The sequence below is a fragment of the Scardinius erythrophthalmus genome (genome assembly GCF_964197995.2).
Source record: "Scardinius erythrophthalmus genome assembly, chromosome: 12".
NCBI classification, from domain to species: domain Eukaryota; kingdom Metazoa; phylum Chordata; class Actinopteri; order Cypriniformes; family Leuciscidae; genus Scardinius; species Scardinius erythrophthalmus.
The window spans coordinates 2,464,473-2,488,807 of record NC_138232.1 but is presented as its reverse complement, the minus strand read 5'-3'; the positions used below and the strand labels follow the sequence as shown (position 1 = coordinate 2,488,807).

The 24,335-nt window shown below is 39.8% G+C and overlaps 1 protein-coding gene across 1 annotated transcript; it reads right to left on the bottom strand.

The window, feature by feature from the left end:
- Positions 1–2,849: 2,849 nt before the first annotated feature.
- Positions 2,850–23,803, bottom strand: znfx1 (zinc finger, NFX1-type containing 1). Its single transcript, XM_081380881.1, has 15 exons — positions 23,703–23,803; positions 22,423–22,525; positions 20,206–21,635; positions 16,978–17,264; positions 15,285–15,520; positions 15,005–15,127; positions 14,581–14,729; positions 13,663–13,806; positions 12,550–12,661; positions 11,385–11,638; positions 10,373–10,512; positions 7,995–8,295; positions 7,090–7,200; positions 6,875–6,970; positions 2,850–6,749 (listed from the first exon to the last, which is right to left on the bottom strand). The coding sequence occupies exons 2-15, from the start codon at positions 22,487–22,489 to the stop codon at positions 4,299–4,301; spliced, it is 5,901 nt and encodes a 1,966-aa protein (XP_081237007.1). The 5' UTR covers positions 22,490–22,525; positions 23,703–23,803; the 3' UTR covers positions 2,850–4,298.
- Positions 23,804–24,335: the final 532 nt, after the last annotated feature.

The window sequence follows — 24,335 nt, the reverse complement described above, 5'->3', positions numbered from 1 at the left end:
AGCCGTTTCATCCATAGCCATCTTGCAATGTTTACTAATGACTTCGACGTCGCAGCGCTGTCCTCATCTGTTTAGCTCGGATACAAGGGCATATTTAATGAGCTTCATTACTCGACGCCAGAGTAAACTCGCTGAGCAAATTCAACTTGTGCTCTCGCGAGAACTCTGGATTTCCAGGGTAGGCCTTCATTAGAAATCAACAAAAAGTAACCACCTTGTAACAACTAGTATTTGAATAACAATGCACTAAAACCACACAGAACATATTAGAAAATCGAACAGCAACCCACAAGACTCGAGTTTACCACTAATATTTGATCTCCTAAAACTGTAAATGAAAAACATCTACATTTAAAGTTGTAAATTACAACTTGTTCCTCACAGAATGCATCTTATTAATCTTGATTCTCACACTTTCTCATCTTGGAATTTTTCAAATTTGCTCCTCTCACAAAAAAGCATGTCGGTGCATGTTTTTCTTTTATATGCTTATTAAAAGCATGCTTTGCTGAGTCTGTAATTGGCAGTGGTTGTACAAAACACATTGGCAGGACCGGTGCCAAAAAGAAGCGGAGGCACCAGAGAACTGGTCCACTCCAAATAAAAGACTTGCATTACAGGAACGTGAGCCAAAAGGGAAATCAGTTCAACAGGGAGTGAGGAATTAAGAAGCATATTATCAGTGGATGCAAGTTTATTTTAAGAAATATAGGGCCTAGTTGTTTAACGGGAGATTGCACCATGATCAGTGGAAAAACAAACCCAATAAAAATGTGTGCTGCACATTTTAAATAACAGAAGTGATCTGTTCTGGTTAATAAAGTGAACCAACAATATAAGAATTCTGCCATCGAAAATCAAACCACATATTTCATCAGTGCATTATATCCGGTCGTGGTTGAGATCCGTTTCGTAACGGATGAGTGAGGATGCTCGAGTAGATTAGGTAAGTTATTGGTGTTTTTCTCATCAGGTTTGGAATGACAGAACCTCTTAAGCAGGTTCATCTTTTAGCCACTGTTTTCCTCCTTTACTGTTCCCATTTGTAATTACATGATTAAAAGTTTACGCAAATTTTCCATGTTTCATAAGGCACTCCAAAACTCGACTTATGATTACACCTCGTTACACGACAAACCTCCTTTTGAACATGAATCATTGACTGTTCAAAGGACTTATAATCCAACATTAATTAAAGCAGCCGTACTGCAGGACACAAAAGTGCCTGTCGCTGAAACACAGAGCAGAGAGTGAATAAGGCTTTCATATGCTTTTATGGCGAAGCTATAACCTTACCAAATCTATATTTACACATCCGCATGCACATTATTTCATGAAAGCATATAGCTGGTCACCACAGGGCCCAATGAAATTTTAATCAGTTCTTTTCAACCAGGCAGGTTTGACAAATGCAACGTGGAAAACAGCCACAGATTTGATTCTTATAACGTGCACACCAACCTAAAGCCAACTGTGAACAATTTGTTTCAGATATTATTCATTTTAAGCTTGCATTAACATTACAACAATAATCTTACAAACCTGTGATTGAGAAACCCAGACATACATAGGCCTAACATGGTATTATTTATTTTTTTAATGGTATCATTATGTCAAAACATCCAAATACCATGGTATTTTGTTATTCTCAGCACCTGGAATCATATTCTACATGATTCAACAAGCCAGAATCCTACTTTTCCCATCTACGGTACTGTAAAATATTTTCCCCCATTTGCATATAAGCACTTGAACCCTAATTACATTAGCACTCAGGGTTAGCATGTGCTCGGCTGTGTCTCTGTGAACCCCGCAGTCCAATCTGTGTGACACGATCCTCTCCATTAAACACGAACAATCATGCATAGATGCTCAATCCCTCCTCCTCCCCCAATCATGCGTCAGACTCTGTCCTAATCTGCCCTTGAATTCAAACTGAAAATAAAAGTCACATCCATAATGAGCAGATGAGTGTGAAGCCACTGAAAAAATCGACTCGCTTTAACCCGTAACCTCACGCCAATTATGCATAAATCTGCCAGAATGCCTTGTTGATCTGTAGCAATAGTAAATGTTCTACAGCTAAACTAATAAATTATATTAATTAGCAAAAACATTGATTCATTGAACATGTGTCTTTTATCATATTGCTGTTGCCACCATTGCACAAAAGCAATGAAGCACTGAGAGATGGATTTTTACCAGAGTTTGGCCCTATAAAATCACAGCCCGTAAATACTGTCCCTCAAAAATATGCTTAAACTTGTGCTTGCTTTTCCTTTGCATCCTGACACAACAGATTTCGTTGTTGTAGTCGTTTCTCCACCCCACCCTACCCTTATTTTCTGTGCAGAAAGTGCCGACTTTGCATTCGGGTTTACGTTATGACAAGGTAACATTCATCACATAATAAACTGATGTAAGCTGCCGGGAAGTCGACCCAGCATCTCACGACTAGCCTCTCGTCTCACGTGACTGCTGGTAATTTAGGCTGATAGCTCGGGTAATGCTTTATTATTAGCCAGATATCAGTGGTGGATAAACCTGCTGAAGTTGGCAGAGACCAGCGTGTTTCTTGATGCAGGTCAAAGTCTGACCGTACATGAGAGAAACCACAGCTTGCATTATGGAGAGCACAAATGCATACTGACTTTGTCCCAACACAAGCTGGAAAAGTTGTCGACCAGTACACTGCTGCCACCTAGTGAAATTAAGCTTAGGACATACTTACAACTTCAAAGCATGCAATAAAGCATGAGAATTTTGGTGTATTCACAATAAAACATGGCCTCAAGTGCCTTATTGCTTTTATGAAATGGTTAGTATTTAATAAAAAATACACACATTTTCATTAAAACATGATTTTATTAAGCATATTTATGATTAAGTGCTATTCTTCTGTGAGCATGCATGTAAGCTACAGGTAATTTCATTGGTTAGCATTGTGTATGTTAGCACATCTGGATCCAGGACATTTATAGTCATGGCCTAGAACACCATATTAACCAATCAGCATCTACTGGTAATCTGCTTTATAAGACTATGCACGGACCTCCTTTATTAGGAGCATGAATATGTTGCACTTAAAACAAACTAACTTACTGTAAAAAAAAAATTAATTAAATAAAAACAAAAGCTGATGCACTGAAATGTACAGAGCGTAATATTTCTAACCAGTCGCCGGTTGCATAAACTGCAAAGTCTAGTCTTACAAGTTACTCTTAATTTGTTTATTTAAGACAGGTCAGCTTTAATTGTCAGTAGGTAGATAGATTCAGGCTAGTTCTTCAGACATAGTGGCTATGTTTATGCAGCTGGACCCTGGTTCAACTCACTACGCATGAAATGAGAGTTAAAATAGGCTTTGATGAGACAGTTACTCATCAATTAGAAGGCAGTAAAAATGATTTTGACTCTCATGTCACTTTTTTTTAAATCTGACATGTCATCTAAAGAAATTATTTGCATCTTCTAAGAAACGTTGTTCATGGAAAATATGCCATCATAATTTTTGCTGAAAGTGTTTTTCTCCACCAAATGAATATATGAGGATCATAACCAAGTGGAAGGAGCATTTCATCAAGGGATTGACTAGTTGCACGTACAGTAGTAGAACAACAACAAATATACCTACTACAAGAAAAAAAAAAAAAAAACATAATTCATCACAGGCACAAAATCAATGTGAGGAAATAATGCATCCGTCAATCATTCTCCCTTCAGTGGCGAGCATGAGAAAAAGTTAACTTTAAACTCTCTTGCTAACTGTTAAATTACAATTTGCTCTGAAAAAAAGGTGCAACCTGCTTACTTGGTTAAAAACCACATTTCATGATTTGTGTTACTGGATTAAAACCCAACACCTATCTGCACACAGAAGACAACGATAGCCCCTTTCTCAGAGCGTTGATCCCAGAAAATTGCCATAGAATTGCTATAGTGCCTTCTGTGTGAACGCAAACACATCCCAGGATTGATTCCGGAATGGGGACCAAGTAACATTGCTAGGATCAGTCCAGGAATGACCCTGTGTTGATAAAAGGCAGGACCAATGGCTTAAGGGGTGAGTCGTCGCAATGACGTAGTAATCGTGCAACTCTTTGACCGGGGGTTTTAAATGCACATCAATGTTCACGTAGGAACAAAAGAAGGACGAAATTGTTTTTTGCAAACACGCCACATCCAGATTCCAGAAAACCACCGGCAGTATGAATGAACCAAAATCAAATCAAACGATCCCGGGACACATAATCAGTATATTTCTATGTGAATCTCTATGTGAAAGGGGCTTAAGAATTTCAATCGTCAAAGTTCATCAGGTTATAGTTTGCCATGTTGGCAGCATCTGACCAGGCAGCATGTTCTGCACCATCCATCTCAGACGCCACAGCGTTGTCCTGAAGGAGATTGTGATTAGTACCTCCAATAGCAGCGTTGCATTCTGGACATTTGCTTTCTACCATAGCACCCCCACAATCACCAATTGCATATACGTGTCCATTGGGACATTTGTACCAATGCCCTTTTTTCAAACCGATGGCTTTGAGTATCATCACCCTCTCTTCGTCAGTGATCCCCAGGCCGCTGCGTGGTAGTTTATCATCCAGCTCCGTGAACATTTTCTTGACTGTACGTTCTAGACCCTCAGAGAAAGGCAAGGTGTCCTCCAGGATCTCTCTCAACTGTTGGACCTCGGTGGCAAGAACAACGTCTGAAAGTTTAACTTGAGACATCTTGCACCGCACTTTGAGCTCAGCCAGGTAGGAGAGTCTCTTCAATTCACGTTCGAGATCTGCAACCTGCTGGTCGAAAAACCTCTGACTTCGATCCATGAGAAATTTCAACGCTTCTTCGACTTTGCGGGAGAACTTAATATTGTCTGGTATTGTCATATGTTCTGTCATTTCTTTCAGTTTCCCAATGCTCTCGAGGAAGCTCATCAAGTTCTCGAGATGCCAAAGTTGTTGGTATGAAAGGTCCTTTGTGTTGAGCTTCTCATCAAGGGAGGCGAACTCTTTGGGAAGATGCTTCTTCAAGTTGTTCTGCTCAGACAGTTGCAGTCTTAGGTCTTCCTGCTGTTGCTTGATAATATCAGGCACACCATTGATCTTCTCCTTGACCATCTCGATGGCTGCCAGGCTGCGGTTGATGTGAGTGCCATACCGAAGGTTTCTACGGATGGGAGTGCGACACCTTGGACATTCCTTGAGTTTAATTGCCCTTTGATCCAATCCAGAACCTTGGTCTTCGTCGAGACTCATGTATTGATCCATTCCTTTGGTCTCAAACAAGTGCTTGCAATCTTCTAGCTGAATAAAACAAGCATCCGGTTCGTCTTCACTGCCGAAGAAGATCTCCGTGACCTCTTCCTTGTTGCAAACGCGACACTTATTGGGACAAGGGTCTCCACACAGGCCTATGCAACGATGTCCGCAGGTTAATTTTTTGTTACAGGGAACTAAACACGGTGGCCGGTCGCATGGTTCGTGACACAGCTTGGTACAGCTGTAGTGAGGGCACTGCCATTCGCAGGGTTCGATGCAGCGGGTGCAAGACTGTCCACAAGTCTTCTTACAGCTGCTGTGGACGCAACGGTTCTCGCAAAATGAGGAACATGGTGGACAATCTCTGACACAGGGTTCCCGACACGGATGAGAACACACAAGGGTTTCTCTGCATTTGTGGGTGCATCCTTTATGCAGGCGACCTTGACAGCAACCATGGCAAGTTCCTGGGCAAGGGTGGCCACATTTCAAGGTGGTGCCACATTTCGTTCTGCAGATTGGCTTCTTTTTGGGGTCCCTGGAAATATAGCATGGTTCTTCTTGGATGTGTCCACATTTTAGCTGCATCTGAACTCTTGCCATGCACTGAGAGGTGCAGGAGTCTCCACAAGTCGACTTGCATGGATGGCCGCATGAGAGGGTCTTTTGGCAATGCTCTTGACACGCAAATGTTTCAGGGTCTTGGTGGCAGGGCACCATTTGATTGTGCAGGCATGATGGTATTATCTTGTCTACGGGTACCCGGCATTTACCGCACTCTTGGTAACAGCGTTTCATGCATTTGTGGCCCAGTTTACACATCACCTTTGGACAGTCTTTCATGCACTTGTATTTCTTGTGCTCAGCATCGTATGGGTGGCACATACGGGTGCACACGTGGCCACAATCCAGGCGGTACTCGCAGGGCTGATCGCAACCACCCTCAGGGGCACCTTTGAAGTCATTCCCGCATGAAGCCTGGATCCGTTTCTCCGGATGGTTCTGACAGCTCAACGTCAAAGCGGCACCCACTTGATCCTGCTCTTTCAGAGTGTGAATGATGTTGCTCCACAGTTTAACCGAGCTAAGCATGTCCATATCCCCAATACAATAAAGACCCATCTTAGCACGAGAGAGAGCGACACAGACTCGGTTTGATATGTTCAGGAAGCCGACCCTCCCCTGACGGTTGCTGCGCACCAGAGACAATATGATGATATCATTCTCCTCCCCTTGGTATTTGTCAACGACATGGACTTTGACGCCAGTGAATTCTGGAGAGGGCATGAGCTTACGCAGACAGTGAAGTTGTCCGGTGTAGGTTGTGAGAATGGTAATCTGGGAAGGTTTGTATTCCTGGTTAAGCAAGTACCGGCAAAGCTCAACAACAAAACGAGCTTCATGAGGATTCTGGTGACTCCGTCCGTCCTTAATCTCTTCCTCGTGTTGAGAATGTTCCACAAAAAAGAGATTTGTCAGAAGCCCCTGCAGACCCAAAGATACAGGTGTCAAGTAGATTAATTTGAGTAATAGCCAAATAATTGTGATAAGTATAAATAATGACAGTGAGCATCTAAGGTTGTGTAATTATGTTCACTTATATTCCTTACCTTGACATTGTCATACTCCAGCACAGAGGGGTGGTTTTCCAGAGTTTCATAGATATGAGGAGTCAATAGGCGAGCGATGCTTGGCCTCATGCGATGCTAGAAACAAACAAAATATAAAGAACAGGATTGTTGTTTTAGCGCATGATTCACTTGAGGAATTATTGACATCTGTGAATATGTAACCCAGTGGCTGATGTGGTTTTATAGTAACTAACCTGGTAGTTGAGGCGCACAAACGGGAAGTTCACTCTGACAAGCCTCTCAAACATCGACACTTCCAGATTGAAATTCTTGGCAAGATCGTACACTGTTGCGCTAGGCCTCAGCTGTGCAGGTTCAAATACAGAAAGAATTAGCATTTTGGTTATTACTACAGAAGAATTCACTGTTTACATTAACTCCGGATATTCCGGGAGTCTAGTCCCAGACTAAAATGCAGGTTTGAGCTGTTTTAATTGAAAGCAACTTCCACTGACATATCTTTAAAATATGTCAGTGCCTTTGTTTTCTCTCTAAATGCACACCAGTAATGTTTTTTTTTTCTTCTACGGCATGTTTATTAAATATTGACATGACATTCATTATTGAACTGGCTTAATCTAAGACCTGTGTGTGAAACCAGGCCTAACTGTTTAGATTAATAACACTTACAAAAAGGTTTTATTAGTTAACGTTAGTAAACTACTTTAATTAACATGAACTAAGAATGAACAATACTTCTACAGCATTTATTAATCTTAGTTAATGTTTATTTCAACATTTACTAATACATTATTAAAATCAAAGGTTGTATTTGCTAACATTAATTAATGCACTGTGAACTAACATGAACAAACAATGAACAGCTGGATTACAATGCTGGATGTTACAAATGTATTGCTCATTGTTAGTTAATGTTAGTTAATACACTAACTAATGTTAACAAATGTGACCTTATTGTAAAGTGTTACCAACATTACTTTATGAGGTTCTCTGGGGAGTGCGTCAAAATATATATTTTTTGGTAAAGAGATTCCTGATAATCATTCAGTTATTGCATTTATATTTTGCTGGGCCTCATTTGGCCCAGAATATTTCCTGATTTATTTATAGTCCCAGAAATTTATCAAGTGGTGTGTACCTGCTGGTGATCTCCGATCAGTATGAGGTGCTGGCAGGCTTTGCTGAGGGTGGTGATGGTGTGCGCCTCCAACACCTCCGCCGCCTCCTCCACGATCACCAGTCTGGGCCGCAGCTCCTGAAGAGCCTGTCTGTATTTAGCCGCTCCTGTGGTGGTCATACCCACGACCAGAGCCTGCTGCAACACACACAGATCCTCACGACGGCGGATTTCATTCAGACGCTCCGCTGCGTCCTGATAGACCTGCTCAGCGTTCAGGGTTTTGGTGCGAAGTTCAGTCCGATAGCGCAAAACCCAAAGACTGAAGGAGGAAACGAAGTTGTTATACCATGAATTTATTTTCCACTGGTTTCATAGACAAGGCTTAAGCTAGTCCCTGACTAAAATGCATGTTTGAGCTGTTTTAACTGAAAACAAGTTAACTGACAAAGGCCCGGTTTCACAGACAGGGCTTAGATTAAGCCAGGATTAGGCATTAGTTCAATTAGGGCATTTAAGTAGCTTTTGTAAACGTAGAAAGAAACAATACTGGTGTGCATCGTGAGACAAAACAATGGCACTGAAATGCTACTTACAGTAAATGCCTAATTGACACTAAGGGCCCTATTTTAACGATCTGAAACGCATCAAGCGCGAAACGCAAGTAACTTTGTGGGTGGGTCTTGGGAGTTGTTGCTATCATACCGGCGGGATAAATTACTTTTGCGCCCGACGCAAATCTAAAATGAGTTGGTCTGAAGTCGCTTCATTACTCATAGGTGTGGTTTGGGCGTAACGTGAAATATACCAATCAGAGCGACATCTCACATTCCCTTTAAGAGCAGGCGCGCTTGTTCCATGGCGGATTGCTATTATAACGGCGGATTTGCCAGGAGCGGTTCACAGCCGAGGAGACCGACGTTCTCGTCAGGGCCGTAAAACACAGAGAAGTGACATTGGGGATGGAGAAACACACACAAATTAGCTTCGGTTAAACAGGCGTATAATAATTTGGGTAAATGTGTAAGCTAGATTTATGCCTATTTTTTCACATCTTCATGGACACCACAATGATTTCCCTCAGGTGGAATATTTTTCCTTGTAATTATGTATGGTTTGCAAAAATGTGAACTACTGCGTCTGTGTAGATGAGAGAAGCAAAGTGTATGTGTGTTGTGCACACGCTACATTATGGCCAAGCATGCGCCCTTAAAATAGCATATGAACGTGCCACTGACTTTAGGTTTCTCCTGGTCAGTGGAGGAATTGTTTTCTGAAACTGCAAAATAGCACCAGGGAACGTTTGCACCAGAACACGCCTCCTCTTTTCGCTGAACCGCCCCCGGGAGCGCAAGTTCATTCCCTAATTTATCGACGTGCGTCTGTGGAGGGAAGAGTCCGCTGTGCGTCGGGTGCAAAATAGGAATGATACATGCGTCGGTGAACAAAGTCAATTGCGCTGGGTGCAAGATAGGGCCGTAAAACCTAATCCTGGCTTAATCTAAGCCCTGTCTGTGAAACCAGGCATTTGAATCTTAGATTAAGATGTTAGTTCACTGGTGCACCTTAAACAAATTTGTGGTAGTGATGGGTTTCTAATTTTACGTCACACCTGAGTGTTCCTGGGTGAATATTTTAATAATAACATGAGCCGAGTGGAATAAAGAAAGTGATCAGCATGATAGATATTCAAACCGGTGAGCACGTGCTGTTTTGTTTACGGTGTGTATCTGCCGCCTACAGTGCTGGTTTCCCTTTTTCAGGGACGAATATAGACAAATATATCTGCAGAAATAGACCCTGCCTTAAGGCACTGCAGTCTGTACCGGAAACAGAAATGATTGGTTCAACTCATGAGTCTTCGGATCTGAGTCGGTCATTTCTGTCATGATGGCTCTTTTCCATAACTCGTGATGAACGAACGGCTCACACCCGAAGACCCAGGAGGTGAACTAATCATTTCTCTTCAGCCTATGTGAATTGACAAAAGAACAACTCGGATCGGGAGGAGAGGAGGGATAAACTAACAGAGTGCTTAGCCTGAAGACCCAGCTAAGCAATTGATGAATCATTTCTTTTTCTCATAATTTGGCCTTGGCCTGCATTAGTTTTTTCTTATTCTAAATGTGATCAACGTTTGCATAAGTTGATATGTTGGGGAATTTGGTTATTAACATGTAACATTTTAATTATATTCAGCTGAAATGAACGAAATTACTTGGAAAAAGATTTGTTCATTTTACTGAAGGAGATTCAAAGATCCGAGTCAGTAAAAATGATCCGAACTTCCCTTCACTGATTTGTGGGTAGATGCTGCCATCTCGTGGAGGGAGTGTGTGTGTGTGTGTGTGTGTGTGTGTGTGTGTGTGTGTGTGTGTGTGTGTGTGTGTGTGTCTTACCGATACAGTCTCCATTTGTCTTTCAGATCCAGGCTCCACACATCGCTGATTCGCCTTTCTTGCTCCTCACTCATGGCTGAAGTCTTCCTCAGCTCTTTTCGAACCATTTGCTTCATTTTTTTCTTCTGGTGGCCTTGCACCTGAACACGCATGAACAGAACAGTAGCACTGAGGTCATCAAAACACACATACACACACATGCTGAATAGTACTATACAGGTGAAACTCGAAAAATTAGAATATCGTGCAATTAAAAGTTCATTTACTTCAATAATTCAACTTAAAAGGTGAAACTAATATATTATATAGACTCATTACATGCAAAGTGAGATATTTCAAGCCTTTATTTGTTATAATTTTGATGATTATGGCTTACAGTTTATGAAAATTCAAAATCAGAATTTTGTGAAAAGGTTTTCATAAGCTGTAAACCATGATCATCAAAATTATAACAAATAAAGGCTTGAAATATCTCACTTTGCATGTAATGAGTCTATATAATATATTAGTTTCACCTTTTAAGGTGAATTACTGAAATAAATGAACTTTTGCACGAAATTCAAATTTTTTCATACATTTACAATAAGTATTTGTAGAAAATGTTGAATACACACACGCATGGCTTAAATTATTAAATAAAAAATAATATTGAATATAATATGATATAAATGATTAATGCAGTAACACTTTACAATAAGGTTCATTAGTTAACATTAGTTAATGTGTTAACTAACATGAACTAACAATGATCAATACATTTGTTACAGTATTTATTCATCTTTGTTAATGTTAGTTAATAAAAATACAGCTGTGCATGTTAGTTCACAGCATTAACTAATGTTAACAAATACAACCTTTGATTTTAATAACGTATTAGTAAATGTTGAAATTGATATTTACTAAGATTAATAAATGCTGAAGAAGTATTGTTCATTCTTAGTTTATGTTAACTAATGTTAACTAATGAACCATGTTGTAAAGTGTTATCAATAATGCATGAATATTCATATACCTGCCATTCCTCAGCCTGAGCCTGGCTCTGGAAGTGACTCGGGTCTGGTAGAGGTTCAGTATCATTCAGGTTCAAAGACAACATCGAGTCAGCCATGTCAGCGATGCTTTTCTCATCCCGTTTCTGTTTCTGGTGGTCTTTATCCCGATGATCTGAATCCACCAATATCCTCTCTGCCTGGATCAGTTCGGCCTCTTCTTCTATATCTATCAGCTCCTCGTCCCCCAGTTGTGCCTCGTTTTCATCTGCCGCCTCTGAGGAAGAAAGAGAGAGCTTGGAGTTGTATTACAGAAACTTAATATCTTCAGATTTGAAAAGTTCGGTTTCCTCTGAAATTTACCATGGTTACTATACAGATAGAATATGTTTCTGTAATAAATGACTGTTTATGGATGTTGCTTAAAATGGTAACACTTTAACAATAAGGTTCATTAGTTAACATTAACTAACATGCACTAACCATGAGCAATACATTTGTTACAGTGTTTATAAATCTTTGTTAATGTTAGATAATAAAAATACAGCTGTTCATTTTTTGTGCATGTTAGTTCACAGTGCATTGACTAATGATAACACGATTTGAATACAGTATTGGTAAATGTTGAAGTTAACATTAACAAAGATTACTAAATGCTGTATAAGTGCAGTTCATTATTAGTTCATGCTAACTAATGACTAATGTTAACTAATGAACCTTATTGTAAAGTGTTACACCCGTAAAACATTACAAGTAGTTAAACGATAACAAATCTGTTATGTGTCCTGATCCCAAATATTTTGTGCTTTATCAGCATGCAGAAATAAAAAGATGTAGATGTGCTTAGTCATGAAATCCGAGATCCTCTCATCTGTGAAATCTGATGGCAAGCGTTTAACCAGCAGAGGGCCACGATGAGCTGTATAATCAATGTCTATTTCATGCCAATACATGTTGAACAAAGTGTACAATTGAAAAAATTGGCAGTTTTTGCATTTAGTACCAAATAATAATAAATACTGCATCTCAGTGGTGAGGGGAACTCATTGTGCATTAAAGACTGAAGAAAATGCCATTGAAAAGCCATTCCTTTATTAAAAAAAAGCATGTGGTGATTTATTTGACCTCATATATAATATGAAAAGATCAATTTTTGTCGACGTTGTGTTTGGTCTGTTAGAGTCTCACCTCCTCCAAATGTTAGGTGTGGCCCCTGCAAGAAAATATTGGAGCCGATGCCGAGCCACTCTGCTATCATTGAAGGCTTCTTCTTCCCCACGCTCTCAAAGCCATCATACACCTAACACAGACATTATGAAAATTACATATGTACATATTACAAGTCACATGATTCATGGCTTGATGTTTAAGCCTGTAAAGCCTAACATAAGAAATAAGTAAAAAAATCTGATATTTTTTATATGGAACAGTTTATTGAACCTTAAGACAAAACATTCAAATTTTCTTAACATTTATTCAGAGGCCCAAACTGAGCAAAAATATGCAATGCAGATGCAGATATTTATTTAAGACAAAAAGATGAAATTCTAATAGATATTTCTAACAGTATAGCAGACTACTTACATAAAAGGATATAAATATCAGTCATCACTCTATATCTACCAATAATATTAGTCTTCTAATACATTAATATTAGTCTTCTACTATCTGCCAATAGTCTTAGTAAGATGATATTTAAATGCTGTTTATGATCAAAGCTCTGTAGTTTTAAAACATAATGCAATGCAATACAATGATAACGTTCTTCAAAAGCCTGATGATCTTATTTGATACTCATGATTTTTATAATAAATGATGTATGGATAATCATGTAAAATCATGTTGCAATTCAGTCCAGTAAGTGTTCATCTTGAAATATTACTAACAATTTAAAAGTTAATCTTACGTTTACTTTATAAAAATCTGTCAAGATTTCACAGCATGAGCTGAAGGACATTTGTACAATTATACTAAAAGGATTTTTACTGGCTAAACGATCAATCAGACGACAGAAGGACTGTAGTAGATTGTGTGCAACAGGTTTTACAGCAAAGTTTTGATCATTTAGAAGCCTTAGAAATTGGCTATTAATATGACACAGTAGACATTACAGGGTTAAGCAGGGTCCAGAATTGCTTCTGTATAAAGTATATATGGATGGCATGTTTGGCAGCTGAGCTAGTTTCAGCCCCTGTGTGTGTGTGTGTGTGTGTGTGTGTGTGTGTGTGTGTGTGTGTGTGTGTGTGTGTGTGTGTGTGTGTGTGTGTGTGTGTGTGTGTGTGTGTGTGCAGACAGACTCACTGGTTGTAGACACAGACTGTCCCAGTGCTTAGGTGAGATGTATCTTTCCAGAAAGTCTTCTTTGAGAACGCCACGCAAACTGCACTCGAGCTGAGCCGTCTGTATCTTTAAGACCTCCTCTGCCACCTCCATCTGTGTGTAGATCTGAGCACACACAGCACAACTCATTAGAAATATCATTCATATATTATGAGACACAATGGCACATAATTGTTTTCAGATAACTTTTGGAATATGTAAGAAATAAAAACACCCTAACAAATTTGCATATTATAATACAAGTTATGCACATGCATGACAGCACAGCCACACATTTAATTTAATTATCAAATTAAACATGCCATTAATTTGATTATTAATGAGACATGATTGTTCTTTAGGAACAGTTTATGTAAATATCTAAAAACAATTCTCGTTTAAAAAAATATATAATTCAACCTTAAGTGTTTACAGCAACATTAAAAAACAAAATTATTTTTATTCTACAGACAGTCCTAAGAAATAATAGACTAATATGATAAAATAAATTAAAATAAAATATTTCTATTCTACTGACAGTCCTTTTAAATAATAGACTGCTGTAATAAAATAAAGCAATTATTTTTATTCTTCTTACAGTCCCAATAAAAAATAGACTAATAATAAAATAAATTAATAAAATAGAATAAAATAATTATTTTTATTCTACTGACAGTCCTAAGAAATAATAGACTAGTATGATAAAATAAAATAAAGCAATTATTTTTATTATACTGACAGTCCTAAGAAATAATAGACTACTATAATAAAATAAAGCAATTATGTTTATTATACTGACAGTCCTAAGAAATAAGGGGCCAGTATAATGCAATAAAATAATTAAGAAAACACAGAAACGTCACAATGAAATAGGAGTTTTGTCCATGATAGGCGGCTCACCTCATGATGGGCTTTCCTCAGGTGCGGTGGCAAACTTTTCCGGAAGTTTGGACCCCGGGTGAGCTCCCTCAGACCGAAACTCTTGAGAGTTTCACTGTTACTCCGTCCTCCAACTCTTACAATGCCCTTCTTTAAGAAGCCATGGATGCCTGGGACACAAGTTGTGAAATATCTCATAATGTCATACATGAAGCTGTAGAGTTTTACTGTTCACACTTTTGCTGTGTTAGTTTGAACTCTCTGGACTGGAGTAGCCATTAAAGTTTAAAAGCTTAAAACAAAAAATCACTTCTGAGAAGAAGAACTTTCCATTTAATCTAATAGTTGGCTCAAAGAAACAACAGAGAGATCTCAAATCAAGTTTTTGTCCATGCTATCACCCAAAAATCACGCTCTTATAAATACCATATCAAGAAAATGTTACCTTCTAGAAACTGGTCAAGAGCATGATTGGTATAGCAGACCACCAGCATAGGGCAACCCCGTGACCAGGCCTCATGATTCTCTAGCAAAGCCTGAGCAATCTTTAGTCCAACATGAGTCTTCCCTGCAAAGAAGAAAACAAACAGGATCTTCAAAACCGTTAGCAGATATATGTGTAGCTCAGAAATAGGTTGCATCTATAACGTTAAAATGTACTTTTTTGTGTGCATATGCAACTTGACCTCAAGAGTAATCAGACCAGCATTGGTTAAAACAGTCACCTGTGCCTGGCGGTCCCTGTATGATGGTCAGTTCACTGGTTAAGGCCAGTTTCAGTGCTTGAAGTTGGCTTTCATCGAGACCCATTGTTTCCTCATCGGGCCAGGCGTGTTGGGTCAGGGGGTTGAAGGGTGGGATCTTCTGTCCTTCTGCCGCAATGCACGACAGATCGTATGACCTTCCCTCCACCTGAAGATAAGCTGGAGGATCTACATTTGTGTTGCACTCCACTATGTACCTAAAACAACACACGTTTACATTACCAACATTAAAAATTAAAAAATGTGTGGTGTTTACCAAGTCAAGCAACACTATTACTTTTGTTCAGACCTGGAACCCATAATAATATGACTTGGCTGTAGGGGTGTGCGATCTCAATATTTTCTGGGATATCATCGATAACAATAATTTGACGATATTTTGCTGCGAGTGTTTGTTGTGCATCTTTAGGACTGTCGTTGACAGCTGACTCCTAAAATGTTTGATATTCTTCATATTCTGTGTGGTGGTCAGTACGCAGCAGTGACAGAAATGATATTTTCCAATAAGTTTAAATTGATTTATATCTTTATATCTATAAAGCCATTTTCTTCAACTTAATTAAAGGTATGCATCATCTTTTGTGTCAAATTCTTACATTTAATCTAATTCAATTGTAATAATAAGACACAATAGGGCTTTTATCAACCAAATTAAATCAGTATCAACAAAATTCATCTTTGCAATGCAGAGGAAACACAGAAGCTGCATCTGAAGTGGCATTAAGATGCATTTATAAAGACCGTTTAAAGCAGTTCAGAGGGACATGAATGCATTTAGCCTGCAGTTACAAATGCAGAAATAATGTTTTGATATTTTAAACATAAAATGTTGAATATTGATATTTTTAATTGAAAAGATGCTTGAATTGTGAAATTAAAACCAGCGAGTAGATGGCAGAAAGTCACTGTTAATGAGTGAGTCAATGAGATTGAACTGATTCATTTAAACGACTGATTCATTCAGGAACAAAGCATTTGACTGTCTTAATGAGTGAGTCATTGAATCGTTCATTCAAACGGTTCATCCATTCAGTAAAGAAACATCGCTTTGTGTTCCTCAGAGATGCAAAACAGTCCTGTGGCTTTTTTGGAATTATTTTTGTTGGCAAAATAAAGCCAAAGCAGGCAATATTGAGTCTAAAATGTAAGTCACTTAATATAAACTTTTTGTTTATTGAACTGTTGTATAAAGTCAATATCACATTTGTAATATTCATGCTGATTTTGGAGAGAAGAAAAAGACATACAGAGGTTTTTTTGCCCCTTATCTTGAATATTAGGGGTGTTCAAAATGCATTTTAATAGACTTGCACTTTAAATGCTCAAGCGCACTAGTCTAACCTACTAGACTACATCACGTAGTGTATGCATGCGCTCTCTAAATGTGTTTTTGTAAAATGAGGGACATACTCAATGTCAGATCGCACATCGTTAAAATAACAATCACGATATTATCGTAGACGATATACAGTATATTGCACACCCCTACTTGTCAGTGAGCTCTTTTGACTTGAAACCACCTAGAAACTTCCAGAACACCCTAGAAACCACAAAACAACACTCTAAAAACCATTCAGAACACCTTACAAACCAAACAGCAACCACCCAAGAGTTTTGCACAAGAAGACAAGCCGTACACTTCAAACCTGCATACCTTTGAAAGGGAACATCATTTTCGTCTTCCTCCTGGAGACCTTCTAGGACGTATCGGTAGGCCTCAAAGTAAGCCGTGGTCTCGACCATCAGGAAGGAGTCTGAGGGCTGAACCGTGGCCATTCTGGCCCTGCTTTCAGAAGTAAAAGAGAGATTCACCAGTCCATGCCTTAGAAACTTTGGGTCCCGATCGGCCACAGTGGCAAACAGGAAGGTTTCGAAGTTGTCCATGGAGAGACACACAAGGGATCCGTAAATAAGACGTTTGGAATTTTCCCACCGGACAAACTGTAAGAGAAGTTGCAACGTAATAACAAACTGTTAGAAGGAACAATGGTGAGAGAACGTGATTAGGATTACAGAGGACATTAAGTTCTCTCGGACAATATTCAATTCAATTCACATTTAATTGTATAGCGCTTTTCACAATACACATCGTTTCAAAGCAGCTTTACAGAAAATGCATGAGATCACATTACAATTTAGAGTGTTCTATTATCAAAGGTAACTGTCTAAGTTATCTAACATACAAAATCACAGTTAGCGAAAAATGTATTAATTTAAAGGAACACTCCACCGTTTTTTTAAATAGGGCTTGTTCACCTTCTTTCCTACATTTAGATACGTGGGCAAATGCATTTTTGTCTCAGTGCATGCATTGTTTTAGTTTGACAGGGTCGGCGCTAGCTTAGCTTAGCATAATGAATGGAATCCTTTGTTTCCAACTAGCATGTCCTGAGTAAAAGTAATAAAAAAAACAAAAAAAAAACCTAATTACTTCTTGTGGCCTGCGTATTCACAACAGGTACAAATAGCGATGCAGATTAACACTAGGCGATTTCCTAGGCAGATATTGACTTGGGACTATATTAGGGGGAAGCACAGGCGAAGCACTGCTACTTGGGCGCAGAGATATCATGCCCAAGTAGCAGTGCTTCGCCTGTACTTCCCCCTAAAATAGTCCTTAATATACAAGTCAATATCTGCCTAGGAAATCGCCTAGTGTTAGTCTGCATCGCTATTTGTACTCGTTGTGAATACGCAGGCCACAAGAAGTAATTAGGTGTTTTTTGTTTTTGTTTTTTTATTACTTTTACTCAGGACATGCTAGCTAGAAACAAAGGATTCCATTCATTATGCTAAGCTAAGCTAGCGCCGACCCTGTCAAACTAAAACACAACATGCACTGAGACAAAAATGCATTTGCCCACCTATCTAAATGTAGGAAAGAAGGTGAACAAGCCCTATTTAAAAAAACGGTGGAGTGTTCCTTTAAACAATGTAATAATCTAAAGGGGGGGTGAAATGCTATTTCATGCATACTGAGTTTTTTACACTGTTAAAGAGTTGGATTCCCATGCTAAACATGGACAAAGTTTCAAAAATTAAATTGTACGTTTGAAGGAGTATTTCTGTGCCAAAAATTGTCCTTCCGGTTTGTCACAAGTTTCGGAAAGTTTTTTTCGAGTATGGGCATGTGTGACGTCAGATGTAACGGAATTTCCTTATACGGGTCCTAAGGGCACTTCTCCGGTAAGATCGCGGGCGCGCGCGCACTCGTAGACCAGAGCAAGAGAGCGAAATCAGTACCTCATCTAAGCGCTCTGCTCGGCTTTAGGGAAGTCAGTGTCACCAAAGAAGTGGGTTTTTGGTTGCCAGGGCAAGACAAACCTGCACAGATTCCCAAAGAACCCAGCGTTAAGGGAATAGTGGATGCAGTTTGTTTTTCCGGGACAAAAACGAGTTGAGCAAGACTGTTTCCCTGCATTTCGACGATGATTGTTTTATAAACAAAGCCCAGATCGACGGATTTGCAGATCGTCTAATGCTTAAAGGGATACTTCACCTCTGGGAAGATGAATGTGTATTTAAAATAGGTCATTTAAGTAGAAGAAATGTGGAGAAATTTTTGAATTTGGAGCTTTCTAGACTGAGAAAAGACAGAAAATGTATTTTTGGCTTATGTGGATGAAAGACAACAACTCCCAGAATGCACTTGCTTCGCTGCCTTAGGAGGCCACGCCTACCGGTTACAGAGCGCAGTTGAAAACAACAAGGCTAGCCTAAGTAAGTGATGAGTTTGCCAGGGATTTAGAGACCCAAAATGTCCGGGATTCGGCTTTTGCGTTCTACAGTCGCCATTCATCATGTTTACTGTGGCGAGCAGGACGAGGCTGACGGCTGCGGGAGAACGGCGCGAGGCCGGTGGCTTCATTACTGAGACGCGCCGGGTCTCGCATCTCTCACAGAGGAGCGGGAATTTTCTTAGCAAGGGTAAAGCGCACATCAACCGATCACTTGTTTAGCGTTCATGTAAACACTACAGTCAGATTCACAGATCGGAATTAATTCAGTTAGATTGAAACGAGAGGTGTGCATGTAAACAATGAATGGCACCGCAGAACGCAAAAGCCGAATCCTGGACATTTTTAACAGTCTCGCCCGCCGGACAAGTCCGGAAAAAGGAAGATGGTAACCCCTACTTACTCAGCTTTCTCCTATCATTCAGCTTTCTCCACAGAACAAGAGCATTGTAGCTTAGCTTCCAAAGAAAGACGGCTGATACTGTGTACATTCTGTAAATGAGATCCCACCCTGTATGGGCGGGTTGAAAACATGCGGAACAACGCCATCTACTGGCTGTAGTCTTTAGCCTCTGGACAGAAAATCCTCCGATGACGCAAAATGACGATTTTTGCGTCATCGGAGGATTTTTCCCAGACAAAAAATACATAAATCTCTCGTCTCAGGGGGATATGAGGGGGGAAAGCATGGTAATTCGAAAATACTACAGGTTTTCTACTAATACAAAGCTTAATGCTAAATCCTGAAGTAACCCTTTAAGGATCGAGCAGTCACAATGATAAAGGTCCGCAGTCGTGCGTTGGAACCGCAGGCGGTGAGTAAAACTGTTGAACAAATGTATCTGTGTGTTGTTAGCTCGGCGCGTTAGCACAGCTTTAGCACATCGCCCACACGGCCCGCCTCCAGCCGCTCGTTTTTTTCCGGAAAGACTCGGTACAGTCTATCTTTCACTTATAAATATAATAAAACTAAAGACTTTTTGGAGATATGAACGATGCAATACTACTCTATAGGTACTCAAGGTTAACAGGATATTGAGTGAAAATGAGCATTTCACCCCCCCTTTAAGGCAGAAATAATGAGCTCATTGAAGTAATGAATACTTGTTTGAAAAGAATACAATAGAAAAGAAGCTCGTCACTACCTTAAGAGGCCGTGGGTCAAACTGCACTTTGTAGGAGATTCCCGTTGATGTGCAGAGCGGCAACATCAATCGGGTGTCAGTGTAGACTCTGATATCATCAAAACGCTTCTTTTGTACCCCATCAATGTTTCCATCGCGCTCGATCCTCAGGATCTCCTTGACGCCCTCTCGCAGTGGCCTCACGAAATCTTCACGCAGAAGTCGGAAGTGTGTGTCCAGATAGATGCGAGCATTAGGGAAGCTTTGAGACATTATGTTGGGTCTCAGGAAAGGCCTCTCGTCTAAGTGGAACTCATCATAGGTTGGATAGATGCTCATCGTCCTGAAGTCTTCCTCCCCAGGTGGAGCATCTTCATCAGCTGCTAGGAAGGAGTAGTTATCTGTCCGCAAGGTGCCTTCCCTTGATTTCTCTTGGAGATGGTCCACCATACCCTGCACCCTCTCCAAGTCCTCATCAGTGCTGTCGAGAATATCCACACCAGAGGCACGCAACTGGTTGACGGTTGGTTTCAGAAGAGCCACCAACATTGACACAGATTGGACAGAGCTGTGTGGAAACATGTTGAGAACATCGGAGAGAAGGTTGATGATGTTGCTCAAATGTTGGGGATACTGATCCCTTCGAGCTTGCATGTGATCTGACATCATTCCAGTCACATGATAGGGCAAGATGTTACGGAAAAACGGCGAGTCCTTGAAGATGCGAGCCAAATGCATGACGTTCTTGCGGTCGATTCGAGACTGGAAGGCCTTGCAGAGAACCTGACAGATCAGCTGCACCAAGTCGCTTCTCATTGGATCTTCCTCGAGCAGATTCTTAAGACCACTGCTAGATGAAAGGGTGATGGCCACCTCGGACGCTTCTTTCTCCAGTAGACCTTCGAGCGTTTTATACCCCAGTTTGCGTACATCAGGTGTGCCGTCTCTCCCTCTTCCTCTTCCTCTCCCTCTCCCAAAACCCCCTCTACCTCTCATAGCTTCTTCTCTTCCTCTTTGAGGTTCTTCACCTTGTGGACTGGCTCTTAAGTCAGTCATGCTTCTACTGGCTCGTTGGTGGCGTGTGTCTTCAGGGTGGTTCACAGGAGCCGGAAAAGGATAGGGATTGAGAAGAGTTTGATGAGTGAACCCATTAACAGGTCTCCCAAATGCTCGTAATGGTGAAGATGCATTTGGTGGGCGTCCCCTTATCACAGGGAGGCGGTGGGGATGTGGTTGGTTTTCTCCTCTCCACGGTCCTCGACCTCTTCCATCTCCTCCTCTTCCTCCTCCTCTTCCTCCTCCCTCGCCTCGGCCACCTCCTCTTCCATCTCCTCGACCTCTTCCATCTCCTCTTCCTCCTCCTCTTCCTCCTCCCTCGCCTCGGCCACCTCCTCTTCCTCTGGTTCGATTGGGAGACCTACTTGCTTGTCTTTGACCAGGCACAGAACCATCTGTTAAAATAAAATGATGGTGTATAATTAATGAGGATGTACAATGACCCCAGAAAAGTCGCCGTTTGGATTTAAATAGGCAAACACTTAAGAGTCAATGATTGAATCATTATTGCAGAGATTATTACGTTTTTAGCATGTTATATGTACTTCTAACCCTAATTGATAGAGTGTGTAGCTTTTCATTTCTTAAACAAACATGTAGGAAGACACATCATGGCCATATTCCAGGATGATAATGCTAAGATTCATCAGGCTCAGATTGTGAAAGAATGGTTGGGAAGAGCATGAAGAATCATTTTCACACATGAATTGGCACAGATCTTATATTCATTGAAAGTGTTTGGGATGTGCTGGAGGAGACTTTACAGACTGCTGGACTCTTGCATTGCCAGTACAAGACTTGCACCTCTTGCTGGAAATAAATGTTGTGATGTTATTTCCATCAAGAGGTGCATCAATTTTTGATCAAAACCTTCATGCTCCCTCAAACCATTCTTTCACAGTTTGAGTCTAATGAATCTTGACATTGTCATCCTGGAATATGGCCATGATGTGTCTTCCTACATGGTTGTTTAAGAAATGAAAAGCTACACACTCCAACAATTAGGGTTAGAAGAACTGTTGCCAAACATATAACATGCTAGGAACAAAATAATCACTGCAATAATGAGCTAATCATTGACTCTTAAGCATTTGCTTGTGTAAATCCAAACAGCAGCTTTTTTTTTTTTGGCTTGGCACTGTATATTGACAATTTAAAACGAGGGAATGTAAAGATCTATACCTCTTCTTTGAGGGCCACTGAAGCCTCCTCTTCCTCTTTGTTGTCCTCCTCCTCTTGGATTGACCATTATATAGCTGTTAATATCTCTGCAAGGCGATTATACCTATAGATTATACAGAAAATAGAAATAATCAAGAAGAAAATGGGAAAGTGGAAAGTGGGGTCTCGCAGAACATACATAGAGTTGGTTCTTCGTCTTTAAGCAAAAATGCATGAGTCTCCCAATAAGTGCATTTCTTGAAACAATTTGTACAAACAGCACCATACAATGGATCACCCGCGAAAACTAACTTGCTCAAAATCCTTAGTTAATCTCTCAAAAGTAAATATGAATGTGATCAGTGCATGCATCAGAATTAAAAGTCCTTGTGTCATTGTTCACAAATAAGATATCAAAATGCTTTTTCATGTTGTCAATAAGTGCATTGTCTGTCAGTATTTCCTGATTCAAACTATATGGCATATAAATATATACATTTTTTTTTATCTATATTACACATCGCAATTGATCATGCAGGAAACAGCAGATGAATGTGCCTAAGCACTGGCAACTTGTTAAAGAATTTGCTTTTATGATGTGCCAAAAGTGACAAGAGGATGTGGTTAAACAAGCAGTTTTGAGAATTTCAGTTGTGATCTGAGAAACAATAATTATCATCATCATCATCATTTCTCTCTCATTCAAGACACACACACACACACGTGACTAACATGACTAATCTCTGAAATCTTGCTTTTAGTGAGCTTTGCTGATGTCTGAATCTGATCAATTATTTATATCAGTTTCATTTCTCGCTAAGGTAACTAACCTGTATTTAGACTACAGAACCTAATATAACACGTGTATATCTATCTATCTATCTATCTATCTATCTATCTATCTATCTATCTATCTATAGAAAGAGAGAGAGAGAGAGAGAGAGAGAGAGAGAGAGAGAGAGAGAGAGAGAGAGAGAGAGAGAGAGAGAGAGAGATGCTAACATAATAATATGCTTTTATAAATATAATTTTCTCAAATGCTTTATTAAAATTTTACTTTTTTATGTTGTAGAATGAGTATTACTCGCGAAAAAAAAAAATCAAATAATACATTTAAAATGAAATGACTGCGTACTTGTCAACTACCGGAAATGAACAGGCTAAAACACAACAGGCTAAAACTATTCTCTTTGAAACGAAGAAATTAGCGGCCGGCAGCAAATGACAATAGATATAACATATACACAATAGTATAAACAAAGCGAATCTTATCTAATATGATCTGAACTTGAAGCACTCACCTGGTTCTGATGTTTTCAGTATTAGTGCGTCTTCCATCTGTCAGTGTCTTTTATGCTGGTCTAGTTTCGTTTCTCGCAGTTATGGGCGGATCAGATCAGCTGGTTTCACTGAGTCAGAACCGAAAGTGATGAACGAAAAACAGATATCCGTTGCCGTGGTGAGATATAGACTGGGGCTAAAGCGGAGACCGGGGTTAGTTGTCCCATGGGATATACCTCATAGAGGTTTCGGAAAAAGATAAACAAAATAAACGAGAACACGCTGACATACACTGTTATGCAATGCACACACACACACACACACACACACACACACACAAACACACACGTCTGGTTCACTATCTTTGCGGGGACTTTCCATAGACGTAATGATTTTTATCCTGTACAAACTGTATATTCTCTCCTCTTAGACTAAGCCGACCCGTCACAGAAAACTGTACATAAAAAAAAAAAAAAATAAATAAAAAAACCTCATTCTGTATGATTTATATGCTTGTTTCCTCATGGGGACCTCAATTTAAGACCTTCATTTCACAAAACCGAAACCTATTTGGAGAAAATGTTGTGGCTTGAATGCAAAGCAGTGGGTTAGATGCAAAGCACAAACAGCATGTAGAGGAAGCATGCAGGTAA